Source organism: Cynocephalus volans, chromosome 10 (genome assembly GCF_027409185.1).
Source record: "Cynocephalus volans isolate mCynVol1 chromosome 10, mCynVol1.pri, whole genome shotgun sequence".
Taxonomy (NCBI): domain Eukaryota; kingdom Metazoa; phylum Chordata; class Mammalia; order Dermoptera; family Cynocephalidae; genus Cynocephalus; species Cynocephalus volans.
This window is the reverse complement of record NC_084469.1, coordinates 54,765,684-54,781,141: the sequence shown is the minus strand read 5'-3', so window position 1 is coordinate 54,781,141 and position 15,458 is coordinate 54,765,684. Positions and strand designations below refer to the sequence as shown.

General features: G+C 38.0%; 1 protein-coding gene across 6 annotated transcripts in view; it reads left to right on the top strand.

Annotated features, from left to right (window-relative positions):
• The window catches only part of ZNF829 (zinc finger protein 829), a 28,436-nt gene extending 22,886 nt beyond the window's left edge, over positions 1 to 5,550 (top strand). For all 6 annotated transcript variants that reach the window (XM_063111902.1, XM_063111901.1, XM_063111900.1 and 3 more), the window contains one exon: positions 3,551 to 5,550. In XM_063111902.1, coding sequence (XP_062967972.1) covers positions 3,551 to 4,530 — 980 coding nt within the window. In that variant the 3' untranslated portion in view covers positions 4,531 to 5,550. The remainder of the gene's footprint in view (positions 1 to 3,550) is intronic.
• Positions 5,551 to 15,458: the final 9,908 nt, after the last annotated feature.

Sequence of the window (15,458 nt, the reverse complement as noted above, 5' to 3'; positions counted from 1 at the left end):
AGTTTCAAGAGATTTTTAGGAACTCACAGAGAGACTAGATTTGGCTAATGGTTGTATGGTGGTAGGAGAAGTGTTATGATTTTGGCTTGAGATAGTCTACCTGACTTTATTTTGACATCTTCAAACCATTTAATTTGCCGAATATCCCTATTTTTGCTATGACATTCTTCCATAATTATAGCTATCGATATTGAGCACTTACTTTAATACCAGATTATTTACATATATTATTCTTCATCTTTCTAGCAATCATGAGTTAAGTATCATTTCTATTTTAGCACATGAGGAAAAGAGGGCTCAAGAGGTTAAATAATTGCCTTAGAACATAAAACTGAGGCTAACTGCTTTACTAATGGGTTTTATTTTTCTTGTGTATTCAAGATGGTAGTCATCACTCTTTTGATCCCAGACATAGTACTCCCTTGAGGATTTCTTATAGGGCTGGTCTTGTGGTGGTGAATTCCCACAGTTTTTGTTTGTCTGGAAAGGACACTAATTCATCTTCCATTTCTGAAGAATAGCTTTGCTGGGTATAGTATTCTTAGCTTGGATTCTTGGATTTTTTTCTTTTAGCACTTTGAATATATCATCCCACTCTCTCCTGGCCTGTAAAGTTTCTGTTGAGAAGTCTGCTGTTAGTCTGATGGGGATTCCCTTATAGGTGACTTGATGCTTTTCTCTTGCTGTTTTTAGAATTGTCTTTGACTTTTGAAAATTTGACTATACTGTGTCTCATGGAGGACTTTACAGGGTGGAATCTATTTGGGGGTCTTTGAGCCTCTTAGATCTGGAAGACTGTATCTCTGCCAATACTTGGGAATTTTTGAATTATTATTTCATTAAATAGGTTTTTAATGCCTTTTGCTTTCTCTTCCCCTCTGGAACACCCATGATATGAATGTTTGTACACGTATGATGGTCTATTAGATCTTGTAGTCTTTCTTCATTTTCTTAAATTCTTTTTTCTTTTTATTTGGTCCAACCAGGTTAATGCAAAAAACCCATCTTCAAGTTCAGAAATTCTTTCTTCCACTGGTTGTAGCCCATTGCTTAAGCTCTTGGTTTCTTGGTTGCATTTTTTATTTCATTGAATTCTTCAGTTCCAAGATTTCTGCTTGGTTCTTTTTTTATGATATCTATCTCTGTTGAATTTCTCCTTCATGTCCTGGAATATTTTTCTGACTTCTACTTATATTTTCTTGCATCATGTTGAGTTTCCTTAAGGTTATTGTTTGGAATTTCTTTTCAGGCATTTCATAGGTTTCCTGTTTTGGGGGGTCTGGTACTGGAGAATTACTAACTTTCTTTGGGGTATCATTTTTCTTGTTTTTTCATGTTTCTCATATCTCTGCAGTGATGTCTGAGCATTTGGTGGGGCAGTTGCTTTTTCTAATTTTTGGAGTAGTTTTTGAAGGAAGAAACTCTTTCCTGTAGAAGTGTTTTATATTGACAGTGGGGTTGGGCATTTTAGTTTTGGTTCTGGGTGAGTGCAGTAGTGCAGTATTTGTGTGACTTCTTCAACTGTATTCAATCTTGGAGTTGCCTGTGAGTGCCGTTATGGCCTAGCCAGTGGTGCCCTTGGCAGTTTCTCATCGGAGTGGATGACACTGGGCAGGGCTGTTGTGGCTGTGGGCCTGGCAGGTCTGTAGATGCCTTTGGTGGAAGGTCAAAGCCACTGATCAATCCCCTGTTGGTCAGGGAGCAGGTATACACTGGTGCATCAGGGCCAGACAGCTATGTAGAGGGCTACCAGTTCGGCTGTTGAGCCTGGAGCAAGCCTGCAAGGGTACAGCTAAGTCCAGCAGCTCTGTAGGGGTCTGCCGTTGAGGGTCAAAGCTCCTGCCTGATCTGTTCTCAGTCAGGGAACAGTTGTATGGGGTGCAGCAGGTCCCAGTAGCTCTGTAGAGGGCTGCTGGATCAGCTGTTTAGTCTATGAAACAAGCCTCCAAGGATGCCACAGGACCTAGTGGCTCTGTGTACACATGGTGGGGGGAGAAAAAGCTGCTACCCAATCCACTGTTGATCAGGGAGTAGGTGTACATTGGTGCAGCTGGCCCCACTGGCTCTGTGGAGGGCCATGTCAGGGAGGAGGACCTATCACTGGGCTGGCTGTCAGCCAGCATGGACACCTGTGGGTTCAGTGGTCCCCACTTATTGTTGGCTTCCCTGCTCAGCTGGTCTACCTGCTCACCTGTGGGGGAAGAGGGTGCCATATGGGTTTAGATGATGGGTTCTCAGTTTTTCCATCTGGCCGAGGGTCCAGGCAGCCAGTGTTGTGGTCTTGCTGGAACCTGTGTGAATGTGGTAGAATGTAGGTGGGGCCTCAGGATGGAGGAAGTCAGTTTCACCAGGTCCAGGGCATTGTGTACTCTAGCTCTGGCCATGGGTTCAATTTCAAGATGGCACTGTGCTGTAGCCATTTACGGCAGGAGGGGGGTTCCTCTCCCTGGGCTTTTACTCTGAGGCTGTGCAGCTACTCTCTGAGTTTGGGGCCTGAAAGGACTGGGGGCCTCTCTTGTGGAAGGGATTGCTGGTGTTTGTGGCAGCAGTGGAAACAGTTGGCGTTTGGAGTTTTTTCTCTCCACCTGACTCCAAGTCTGCCCCTGCAGCAAAGCAGAGACTGGATTCCTTGCTCTGCTCTCTATGGTGGTGTTCCCATCTTCCATGCCCCACAAGGATTTTTTCATTCCGCTGGTGGTCTGCAGTGTATTTCTTTAGTTGTTGCAGTCAAAATATAATTGTTTGTTGTTTTAGTCTCTCTTTGTTGGTGGGGGGGACGAGTGCCAGACACCTCTGTTTGGCAGTCTTGCTCCATTTCCTCAGTACTTTTTATCCTTACTCTCTTCTTCTCAAACTTCAGCTAACTCTCTTCTTAGTCACTGCCATGACTTGAAGGTTCCATTTCTCTTTCTCCCAAGGTCAGCGCCACAGGGTAGACTTTTCAGTGACTCTCCAAATCATATCATGCTCTATCCACAGAAGAGATTTATCTGTCTACCATTCCTGCCAGTTTTGTTCAGCATCTTAGTCTTGCTACAGGCTTTCCCCCGTGTGAATTTGCTAACAGTGAACCTTTGCACAGAGTCACTGAACCCACCCCCATTTACATATTTCAACACATCCTTCTCAATATCCTTTGATGTAGGTCTGATAATTATCCATAAATTGAAAAACATACAGTATGATGCTCTCTGCATGTGAGCATGTTTATATGCATGTGTATATGATTAGAATTGCTGTAATAACATATGGAGGATAGCCCTGAACAGTGTGAATTCTCTCGGGTTTCAGGAGATTCTGATCTATACCTGAATTTAAGGATCATAGAGGTCATCTACTTCCCTAATCACCCTCCTCAGCTTCTTTTATTACCTCTATTTAATGTCTGTGCTTTTCTTGTCAATTTTACAAATTGCTTAGTCATATTTGAGAATTGTCTAAGCATTCACTTTCTCAAATATTATTTTCAGTTTAATCTTCTCATTTCCTTTTTAGAAGAAAATTCCCCAGCATAGGACAAATGAATATTTGCTTTTTTACTTTCTTTCAGATCTGCAATCAATGTGTGAGACCAAGATATTATCTCTAAAGAAGAGACATTTCAGTCAAGTAATACTTACCTGTGAAGACAGGCATACTTTTATCCAGCCCACATTTTTTACCACACATCAAAAAACTATTAATGAAGAGAAACCCTGTGAGTGTAAGATATGTGGAAAGACCTTTAATCAGAACTCACGATGTATTCAGCATCGGAGAATTCATTCTGGTGAAAAACCGTATGAATGTAAGGAGTGTGGAAAATCCTTTAGTCGTGGCTCACTTGTTACTCGACATCAGAGGATTCATACTGGCGAAAAACCCTACGAATGCAAGGAATGTGGGAAGGCTTTTAGTTGTAGTTCTTACTTTTCTCAACATCAAAGGATTCACACTGGTGAGAAACCCTATGAATGCAAGGAATGTGGAAAAGCCTTTAATTATTGCTCAAACCTTAATGATCATCAGAGAATTCACACTGGTGAGAAACCCTATGAATGTAAAGTATGTGGAAAAGCCTTTACTAAAAGTTCACAACTTTTTCCGCATCTGAGAATTCATACTGGTGAGAAACCTTATGAATGTAAGGAATGTGGGAAGGCCTTTACTCAACACTCAAGGCTTATTCAGCATCAGAGAATGCACACTGGTGAGAAACCTTACGAATGTAAGGAATGTGGGAAGGCCTTTAGTAGTGCCTCAACACTTACTAACCATCACAGAATTCATGCTGGTGAGAAACTCTATGAATGTAAAGAATGTGGAAAGGCCTTTATTCAGAGTTCAGAACTTATTCAGCATCAGAGAATCCATACAGATGAAAAACCATATGAATGTAATGAATGCGGGAAGGCCTTTAATAAAGGCTCAAACCTTACTAGACATCAGAGGATCCACACTGGTGAGAAACCCTATGACTGTAAGGAATGTGGAAAGGCCTTTGGTAGTCGTTCAGACCTCGTTCGCCATGAGGGAATTCATACTGGGTGAATAATAGAAAGTAAGGCCCTTTTGTTAATTTTTATAATATTTTAAAAAACTGATAATGAAAACAAACCAGGAAATGCATGATCAGAAGTTCTCCTGTGTATCAGTTTTCTAGGGCTACCATAACAAAGTACCAAGTACCAATAACTTGGCTTAAAACAACAGAAATTTATTCTCTCGCAGTTTTAGAGCCTAGAAATCCAAAATCAAGGTTGTTAGCAGAGTTAGTTCCTTTTGAGGACTCTGAGGGAAAATCTGTTTTATGCTTTTCTCCTAGCTTCTGATAACAGCCAAGAGTCCTTGGCATTCCTTGGCTTGTTTCATTTCAATCAGCCTGCATGTTCCCATTGCATTCTCCCTGTATATATGTCTTATGTCTCTCCTGCTCTCATATGCACACCAATCATTGGATTAGGGTCCCCTAATGACCTCATCTTAATTTGATAACATCTGAAAATGCCCTATTCCCTTATAGATCACATTCACAGGTACCAGGGGTTAGGATTTCAACATATCCTTTTGGGAGACACAATTCAACCCATAATACCCTGTTAGCACTATTTTATATAATGTATTTATAATTTTTAAACACATAACCTGTTAAATATATTTGACTCTATCTCAAAACTACTTAGGAATTCCTGCCTCTCCCATTGTTTGTTCTCCTTAATATATTTGTGTTTAGATTAGCTTATGTTTTAAGGCCATCTTTCTGTTGCTGTGATCTACAGATCTGTGCTTCCACCACTACTATACTGTAAATTGTGTTATATAGACTGTTAATTCCTGGCAGAATTGTAATTTTATTTTTGAAGGCAACTCTATTTCTTTTTTCCTTATCTACAATTAATGTTTTCTTACTGTAAAAAAAGAAAAAGAAGAAAGAACACCAGAGGAGCACAAAGAAAAAAATTAGGATTATTTGTTATCCTACCAACCAGAGCTGACTACTTTCAAATTGTTACAGCAAATCTTTCCAGACTTTATTTTAAAAGTGTAATTATAATATGCATGCTATACTATCAGACCTATTTTTATTATTCTAACATATACCACAATTACTGTTTCAGTAAGTAAAGATCTTTATCATTATTTATAATGGTGTCATAATATTCTTTAATGTGGTCAACTATCATTTTGTTAACTACTGCCATGCATTATGGTACCATCTGAAGCTTTGCAATTACAAAAGTTTTTATGCTTTTTTGTTTTTTGTTTTTCTTTAAAAACATTTAAATTTAATGCTGAAATAACTAATGAACATTTTCTCCTTATAAAATATTGCCAACAGTTCCAATCCCTTCATTGTCATCACTTTTATTAATGTTATTTATCCTTCCAGACTTTTTTTTAAACATACATGTTCACACACAAATATGCATGTATGAGGGTACTTTAAAAAGTTTGTGGAAAATAGAATTAAAAGGTAATATAAATCTTTCCATGATTAGTGCTGTTTTATAATTTTTTATGTGTAAATATATATACTAATAATAATAATGTGTGTGTTGGGTTGCCGTGAGGATTAAGTGAATTAAGAAATGTAAAATGGTTGGAACTGTTCTTAACATACAGTAAACACCTAGTGGATATTATCCAGTTTTAACATTGGTTATCTTCATCGTTATTATTTGTGTGAAGGACTTTAATCATGTTATACAGCTTAGTTGACATCAGAAAATTTGTAATGAGAAAGACCAGTGAGTGTAATGTTTGTAGGAAAGCTCGTCATTCTATTGAGTGACTCTTTCAAGAGCCCAGCACTGTGTAATTCTAAGAAGTGATATGTATGTCTTGGTTACTATCAGTAACGTCTATAACTAAAGAAAATAAGGGGTGTCCTGGCAAGGCTTACGTTGCGGCCTTGGTATATGTAGAGACGTGTATAATTTTTATATCTTGGGTATCTATGAGGCAAGAGATTTCTAGACTTTTTTTTAACTCTGAAGAGGACATTTTTAGGCAATGTGAAGATAGGGCCACTTGTTGTCCAGGGCATTCAATGCTAAAGTGACTGCCTGAAGTTGACTGCTAAGTGTGTTGTCCCTTGGTTCCCATCATTTATTTATCAGGGGCATCCTGGCTAAGGGATGGAAAGTAGCAACATTCCACTGAGCTCCATCATTTATGATGGTTGGTAGTGTCATTTGCATAGTCTGAATGCCCATTGCTGTTTACTCTGTGACTTCGAAGAGACTCCCTAGGTAGTCAAGGAGTCTGGGAGAGGGGAGATTTCCTCCAATATCCTGGCATCTGGCAAAGGACTGAGGATAGGGGAGACCATCCCCTCCTGCATGTGGAATGAGGACCCAGATTTTCTTCATCCTAAGGAGGCCTCAGTAGCTGTGCTGAGCTTGTGAGGCACTGTTTCCATTACCCAAAGCATAAAGGGCAGCTAAATACGGGGTGTCACAAGCTCAGGTTCTCTAGAGCCTCTATTTCCAGGAAAGCCAGTCACTGGTTGTTTTAATGATGTATAGCAGAAGGCCAAGAGGAACAGTTTCTTGCATCAGAAGCCCTTGAGCAACTTATGGACCTTTTATTATTATTATTATTATTATTATTATTATTATTATTATTATTATTATTATTATTATTATTATTATTTTGGTGGCTGGCCAATGTGGGCCGAACCCTTGACCTTAGTCCAGAGACTCCAGGAGGTCTAAGAAGAAGTCACCAAAGCCTCTACAGTGAAGAAGTCTCTGAAGGCACTAACAGGAGTGCCTGTTGACTTTAATTTGGACAGATTTTAGAGTCTTTGGTTAAAGGAAGCCCCATTTAAAGTGGGCTGATTTGTATGTAGCAGCATTAGCTAGATGAAGTAAAATTTATAAATGAGGAATATGTTGCTACCAGAACCTAAAAAGGTCTAAAAGATGTTGGACTTGTATGTCTGAAACGAGTGTGTCAAATGAATATCCTAGAAGGAGGATGTCATTAATGTACAGTACTCTCCCCTTATCCCTGGAGTATATGTCCCAAGACCCCTGGTGGATACCTGAAACTGTGGATAGTACCAAACCGTATATATACTGTTTTTTTCTATATATACCTATGATTAAATTTATGATAAATTACACACACAGGAAATTAAAATAACTAATAATAAAATAGAACAATATGCCCACATCACTATTCTTGCACTTTGGGACCATTATTAAGTAAAATAAAGGTTACTTGAACATAAGCACTGTGATAGGTACCATGACAGTTGATCTAAGAGCTGAGATGGCTACTAAGTGACTAACAGGCAGGTAGTGTATACAGCGTGGATATGCTGGACAAAGGGATGATTCACATCCTGGGCAAGATGGCTCAAGATTTCATCCTGCTACTCAGAATGGTGCATGATTTAAAACTTATGAATTGTTTATTTCTGGAATGGAATGTTTTATTTAATATTTTTGAACTGTGATTGGCTGTGGGTAACTAAAACCATAAAAAGTGAAACCCTGGATAAGGGGGGACTACTGTAATGTCATACTCATGTTCCTGGAGGAAGATAGATGCAGGTAAGATCTTGTCTGCAAAGTTCGTGCTGTGGTCAAAATGTTTCTGCCTCCCTGAATTCATATGCTGAAATCCTGACCCCCACGGTGATGGTACTGAGACAGAGAGACCCTTCTGGGGTTACTGGATCATGAGTACAGTACTCATAAATGGGATTAGTGTCCTTATAAAGGGGGCCCAGGGATCTTGTTGCCTCTTCCACCATGTATGGACATAGCTAGAAGATGCCATCTATGAGAAAGTGGGCACTCATCAGACACCAAATCTGCTGGACTTTCCAGCCCCGAGAAACAAATTTCTTTTGTTTATAAGCTACCTGTGGTAAACTAAGAAATCTGCTCCGATCAAATCAGCTAAATTGTGCCTTGGGAAATTTGGGTAAGTCAGCAGTCATGTCCACATGCCCTGGAAAACTTTATCATAAGACTATTTTAACTTAGAATCCAGACATACTGGTGCCAGAAAAAGTAATAAAATAACCTAGAATACTTCTTGTAACTAACCCTGGATTCCTACATGTAGGATGTAACCTAGTAACAACCCAAAATCTATGTGTATTGGTGGAGTTTGGATGTGTTGTCCCCTCCAAAACTCATGTGGAAATTTGATCCCCAATGTGGCAGTGTTGGAAATTGATTGAGTCATGGGGGCGGATCCCACATGAATGGATTAATGCTCTCCCTAGGTGGGATTAATGAGTGAGTTCTCTCTCTCTTAGTTCCTGCAAGAGCTGGTTGTTGAAAAGAGCCTGGCACCTCCTCTCTCTTGCTTCCTCTTTTACCATGTTATCTCTATACACACACTGGCTGCCATTCCACTTTCTGCCATGAGTAGAAGTAGCCTGAGGCCCATGCCACATGCAGCTGCTCCAGAATCGTGAGTCAAATAAACCTCTTTTCTTTATGAATTACCCAGTCTCAGGTACTCACAAAAACAGACTAATACCCTGTCTTAGTCTGTTAGGGTTGCTATAAAAAAAAAATCATAAAACTGGTGATGACATAAAAGTAACTGAGGCCGAACATATAAGCATGAAGTTTATTGAGCCAATATGACAACTGCAGCCAGGAAATACATAGGTCAGGTCACCCTGAGAAATGTGCTCCAAAGGTGTGTAGCAGAGCTCAGCATTTTATAATCACACAAAGGGGGTAGAATCAAGAGAAGAGGACAGCCCCCTAATTATTACATCGGTTTTTCTATTGGTTAGTATATACATGTATTAGTCCATTTTGTGTTGCTATAACAGAAATACCCGAGACTGGGTAATTTATAAAGAACAGAGGTTTATTTGGCTTACGATTCTGGGACAGCTGCATTTGGCACAGGCCTCAGGCTGCTTCTACTCATGGCAGAAAGTGGCAGGCAGCTGGCAGGTACAAGCAGCTCACATGGCGAGAGGAAGCAAGAGAGAGGAGATGCCAGGGTCTTTTAAATAACCAGCTCTCACAGGAACTAATAGAGTGAGAACTCACTCATTGAAGGGCAAAGGGCATTTATTTATTGATGAGGGATCTGCTCCCATGACCCCAACATCCCCCACTAATCCCCACCTCCCAACACTGTCACACTGGGACTCAAATTTCAACATTAGTTTTGGCAGGCCAGTTTGTGTGCAGTGGCAAAGCTGTTGAGGTACACCCTAGGTAGCCTGGAAAAAGGTGTTCTGTGTCCCTTCAGAGGTGAAGACAAACTGCAGCTGAGAGGCTGTTGAAATAGGCACTTGAATAGACTTTTTAGCCAAACCTGTAAAAGCAAAATATTTACTGGTTGTTGATTGGATAGAATCAGTAATTTTAATAATATTGGATATTGGGTATGGGGGCCCTAATGGATGGAACCACAGCTCTAAGGTTGTAGTAATCCACCATGATGTGCACATTATTTATTTTTTCTCCCAGGTTAAAAACAGGCAAAATTGGCCTGTCAAATGGAGATGTGGTAGAGATAATTATTAATTAGGTTTTATATAATGTTTTCATCTTTGAAGGCCCTGTTTTAACTCTTACATTGAGCATTGAGTCATACTACTGTTTTAACTAGGGATCCATGGGATCCCATATTATCAAGCCAATTTCCACCCCCGCCCCTCCAACTATTGAGCTTTTAATTTAGTTTCAAGCCAAGCTTTTAAAGGAGAATCAACCAGAAGGCAGGAAAGTAGGGAAAATGATTCTCTTAACATTTCTCATGTAAACTCAATTTTAGATTCCTGTTTTGGAATAAAACCACCTCATCACTGTTTACGAGGTTATTTCTGAGTTGCAAGAACTATCTCCTTTCTATGTTTTTGTAATTCCTATTTTCTCCCATTCAATCTTGGCTGCCAATCAGACAGAAAGTGTACTTTTTTCTAGTATCTGTACTGGAAACCTTTTTTTTTTTTTTTTTTCCGTGAGTGCACCGGTCATTCCTATATAGGATCCGAACCCGTGGCGGGAGCGACGCTGTGCTCCCAGCGCAGCACTCTACAGAGTGCGCCACGGGCTCGGCCCGTACTGGAAACCTTTTAAGGAGACAGTAACTGCTCTAGGTCTGTCAAATGCATTCAAACCAATTTTTAAGTGCCAAAGTCTTAATTTTATCATTCATTCTGGTAGAGTGTCTATACCCAATATGGAATTTCTTAGGGCAATGAGTACTGTGACTATAGGAAATTTAGGCAAGGCTATAAAGTGATGCATATCTATTTTTTCTCTATATTTAGTTACCTTTTTAAAAATAGGGGATACAGTGTTTAAACTGAGTGAAATCCCCAGGTATAACTATAATTAAAGCCCCAGTATGTCTTCATAAGCCTATGAAGTTTGGGGTACATTTTCTAAATGTTAATGTTAATTTAGCGCTTGTGTTGTAAAGGCACAAAAACCAAGTAGTGCCCTTTTTATTTTTTGTTATATAAATTTATTTAGTATGTAAATTTTGTTATGTTTGTTTTTATATATGTATTATATATATAACTTGTTATATATTTTTAGTATATAAACTTTATATATAAATTTTGAATTTTTAAATTGAGCCAAATTATAAACCTTTGTTTTAATTTTGTTATATGTATGTTTGTGTGTGTGTATATATATATATATAATTTATTATATATTTATATTAAAATATGTAAAATACCATATTTTTTATTTTCTCCTCCTGTATCTAGAGGTTTTTGTTTTGTTTTTCTCCCCTCCACCTCCATTTTTCTTCTTCTTCTTTTCTTCTTCTTTTTTTTGCTGGCTGCAGCCACAGTTTTTAGTTTCTGTCTCTGGCTAATACGAGAAAAAGGGAGGTGGAAGAGGCCTGCTGACCTGACTTTAGGCAGCAGCCTCTCCCTGGGACAACCATGTGCATAGCATGCTCAGTCTCTTGCCATCTTGATTTTCTCTTGAACAAAAACCTTTTAGAATGGCTTGTATCTTGAGGTGGGTAAAATTCCCCCTGCCCTCTTTTTCCTCCTTTGGGTATTTATGTGATAAACTCCTGGTGGTCTCAAGTGGCCTCTGCTGTGAATGGTGGCCTCCTTTTGTGGGGTGTCCCATTCAACCTCAGAGGGGCTGGAGTATACATCCAAGACAGCAATAGTGACATCAGCTTTGTCTTTTAACTTCTTTGTCCGTAAAATCCTTTGTGTGCTGATTATCAGCAGTACTTAAAAGAGAGTCCATGTGCATTTATTAGCTGTTTCATAATCTTTTATTAGCTGGACCTCCTTCTGGAGGTGTGAGGGGAAACAGAACCAGATGTTCTTGTCTTTCCCCCTTTTTAAATTAAACATTGAACCACTGGTCTCCAGGAATGGAACCTCTTATATTCCACTGAGTCCAGGGATAAATTGTGACAGTAGCAAGCAGACAACAGCAGAGAAGTTTGTGACCTGCACTTTTGCAGGGTGCTATGTTCCCCTGAAGAGGAATATCTCACACTGACCTCATAAAATGCTCATGACACATGAGTGAGTATTCAGGTGGAGCATTCTCTCACAACTCCACAGGACAGGCCAAACTTTGACTCAGCAAAACTTAGAGGGAAAAGAAGTGGCCCCTGTTTGTCCAGTACCTGGTCCTGGAGTGATTATAGCAGAGGAATATTGCCTCCTAGACTATAAAAGCCAGATGGATTTGGTGGTTGGGAGTATGGAATCTGGAATGGTTGGTTTGTGTATCAAAAATTTGCTCCCAGGCAAGTTTTTACTATCTCTAGGAATTAGCTAACCTTGGGAGGGGCATCGAGGGGACAAGAGGTCAAAGCATCATAAAATACAGAACATAAAAAAACATGATTATTATATAACTATTCATAATTGCCAAATCTAGGAAGCAACCAAGATGCCCCCTTCAGTAGATGAATGGATAAATAAACTGTGGTACATCCATACAATATTATTCAGTGCCAAAAAACAAAAGAAGCTATTTGCCATGAAAACATATGGAGTCATAAATGTATATTACTAAGTGAAAGAAGCCAATCTGAAAATGATACATACTGAATGATTCCAACTATATGACATTCTTAAAAAAAGAACATGTAGGGCCGGCCCCGTGGCGCACTCGGGAGAGTGCAGCGCTTGCGAGTGCAGTGGCGCTCCCGCCGCGGGTTCGGATCCTATATAGGAATGGCCGGTGCATTCACTGGAGCGGTGCGGACGACACCAAGCCAAGGGTTGTGATCCCCTTACCGGTCACAAAAAGACAAAAAAAAGAACATGTAAAAAGATCAGTAGGATTGAGGGGAAAGAAAGATGAATAGACAATGTACAGAGGATCTTTAGGGCAGTGAAATTATTCTATATGATATTATAATGGTGGATACATGTCATACATTTATCAAAACCCCTGGAATGCTGTAAAAATACTCTTATTTTTAAAAACCAACTGAACACAAAGGAAGGTAGTAATGAAGGATGAGTGACAAAAAAGATATGACATAGAAAATAACAAAATACCAAAAGTGTGAAGTGGCTGGTCAGTTAGCTCTGTTGGTTACAGCGCAGCCTTGTAGAAGCAAGGTCAAGGGTTTGGTTCCCCGTACTGGCCAGCTACCCCCTATCCCCCAAGTTTAAAAATATGAATAGACCTGTAACTAATAAAAAAATTGAATCAATAATCAAAAATCTCACAGGGAAGCAAACCCTGGGCCAGATAGGTTCACTGGCAAATTCTACCAAACATTTGAAAAAGAATTAACAATCCTTCTCAAACACTGTCAAAAAGGTTTAAAGTGAGAGTATGGAAAAATGTATTACACAAAATAGTAACAAAGAAAATAGAGGTGGCTATATTAATATATAAAATAGACTTTGAGTCAAAAACTTACAAGAGAGAAAAAATGACATTCTATGTTAAAAGGATTGATTCTCCAGGAAGATATAATAGCTATAAACATATATGTATCAAACATCAGAGTTCTCAATGTATGAAACAAACATTGACAAATTAAAGGGAGAGATATATAGGGTACTTCAAAAAGTTCATGGAAAAATATAAAGATAATATGAATCCAGTATTGAAGGTCACTACTACAAGGGTGCTTCAAAAAAAAGGATACTTTTTTTAGGTACTTAAGGTACTTTAAGTACTTTAGTACTTTAAGGTACTTTAAATAATTGATAAAACAACCAGACTAGGTACAGATGGAACATTCACCAATGCAGACGATATGTAAAGCCACAAAACAAGTCAATAAATCTTTAAAAACTGGATGTATACAAAGTATCTCTTATAAACACAATAGAATAAAACCAGACATTAACAGCAGAAGGAAAACTGGAAAATGCGCAAACATGAAAATTAAACAACACATTCTTAAGCAACCAATAAGTCAAAAAAGAAAGTAGAAGGGAAACTTAAAAATATCTTGAAAGAAATGTGAAATGCAAAAGTAGAACATACCAAAACTTATGGGATGCAGCAAAGCAGTGCTAAGGGTAAAATTTATAGCTGTAAATGATCACATTAAAAGAGAAGAATATTGTAAATCAACAACTAACTTTACATCTTAAGAAACTAGAAAAGAAGAACAAACTAAACCCAATTAAACTAAACAAACTAAAGCTAGAAGGGAGAAAATGATAAAGATTATAGAAAAGATGAATAGAGAACAAAAAAATAATAGAAAAAAATTAATGAAACGAAGAGTTGCTTCCAAAAGATCAACAAAATACACAAACATTTAGGTATATTGGCTAAGAAAAAATGACTTAAACTACTAAAATTAATTTGGATATCCTAGATGAAGTGGACAAATTTCTAGAATCACACAGCCTATGAAGGCTGAATTGTGAGCAAGTTTAAAAATATGAATAGACCTATAACTAATAAAAAAAATTGAATCAATAATCAAAAATCTCACAGGGAAGCAAACCCTCGACCAGATAGGTTCACTGGTAAATTCTACCAAACATTTGAAAAAGAATTAAGAATCCTTCTCAAACACTGTCAAAAAATTGAAGAGGAGAAAATACTTCCTAACTCATTCTATGAGAACAGCATTAACTGATATCAAATCCAGACAAAGATATCATGGGCAGAAAAAAAGCTACAAAACAATACCCCTTATGGATATTGATGCAGAAATCCTCAACAAAATACTAGAAGCCAAATTCAGCAGCATATTAACCATGATCAAGTGGAATTTACACCTGGAATGCAAGAATGGTTCAACATGAAAATCAATCAATGCAATATTAATGGAAAGAAGCGGAGAACCACATAATCTCAACTCATGCAGAAAAATATTTGACAAAATCACACTCTTTCATGATTAAAAAAATCAGAAATAAAAGGAAACAACCTCAACACAATAAAGGCCATACATCAAAAACCCAGAGATAACATGATACTGAATGATGAAAGTTGTGAAAACTTTTCCTGTAAGATCAGGAACAAACAAGGATGACTGCTTTCACCACTGCTATTCAACATAGTATTGCCAGGGCAAATAGAAAAAAATAATAATAATAGAAAAAAAAAAGAAATAAAAGGCATTCAAATCAGAAAGGAAGAAGTAAAAGTATATTTGTTCACAGCTCTCACAATCTTATAAGTAGAAAACCCTAAAGATTTCACACACAAAAAAACTAATAGAACTGAAAAACAAATTCAGCAATGGAGTGGGATACAAAATCAACACAAAAATCAGTCACATTTCTGTACACTAACAATAAATAATATGAAAAGGAAATGAAAACAATTTCATTTATAATAGCATCAAATACAATAAAATACTTAGGAATAAACTTAACTAAAGAGGCAAAAAACTTGTATACTGAAAACAATGAAATGTTGCTGAAAGAAATTAAAGAGGACATAAATGAAAAGACATACCATTTTTATGGATCAGAAGACTTACTCTTGTTAAGATGTCGATAATACCCAAAGCTATCTACAGATTTAATCCAATCTCTATCAAAATCCCAATGGTGATTTTTG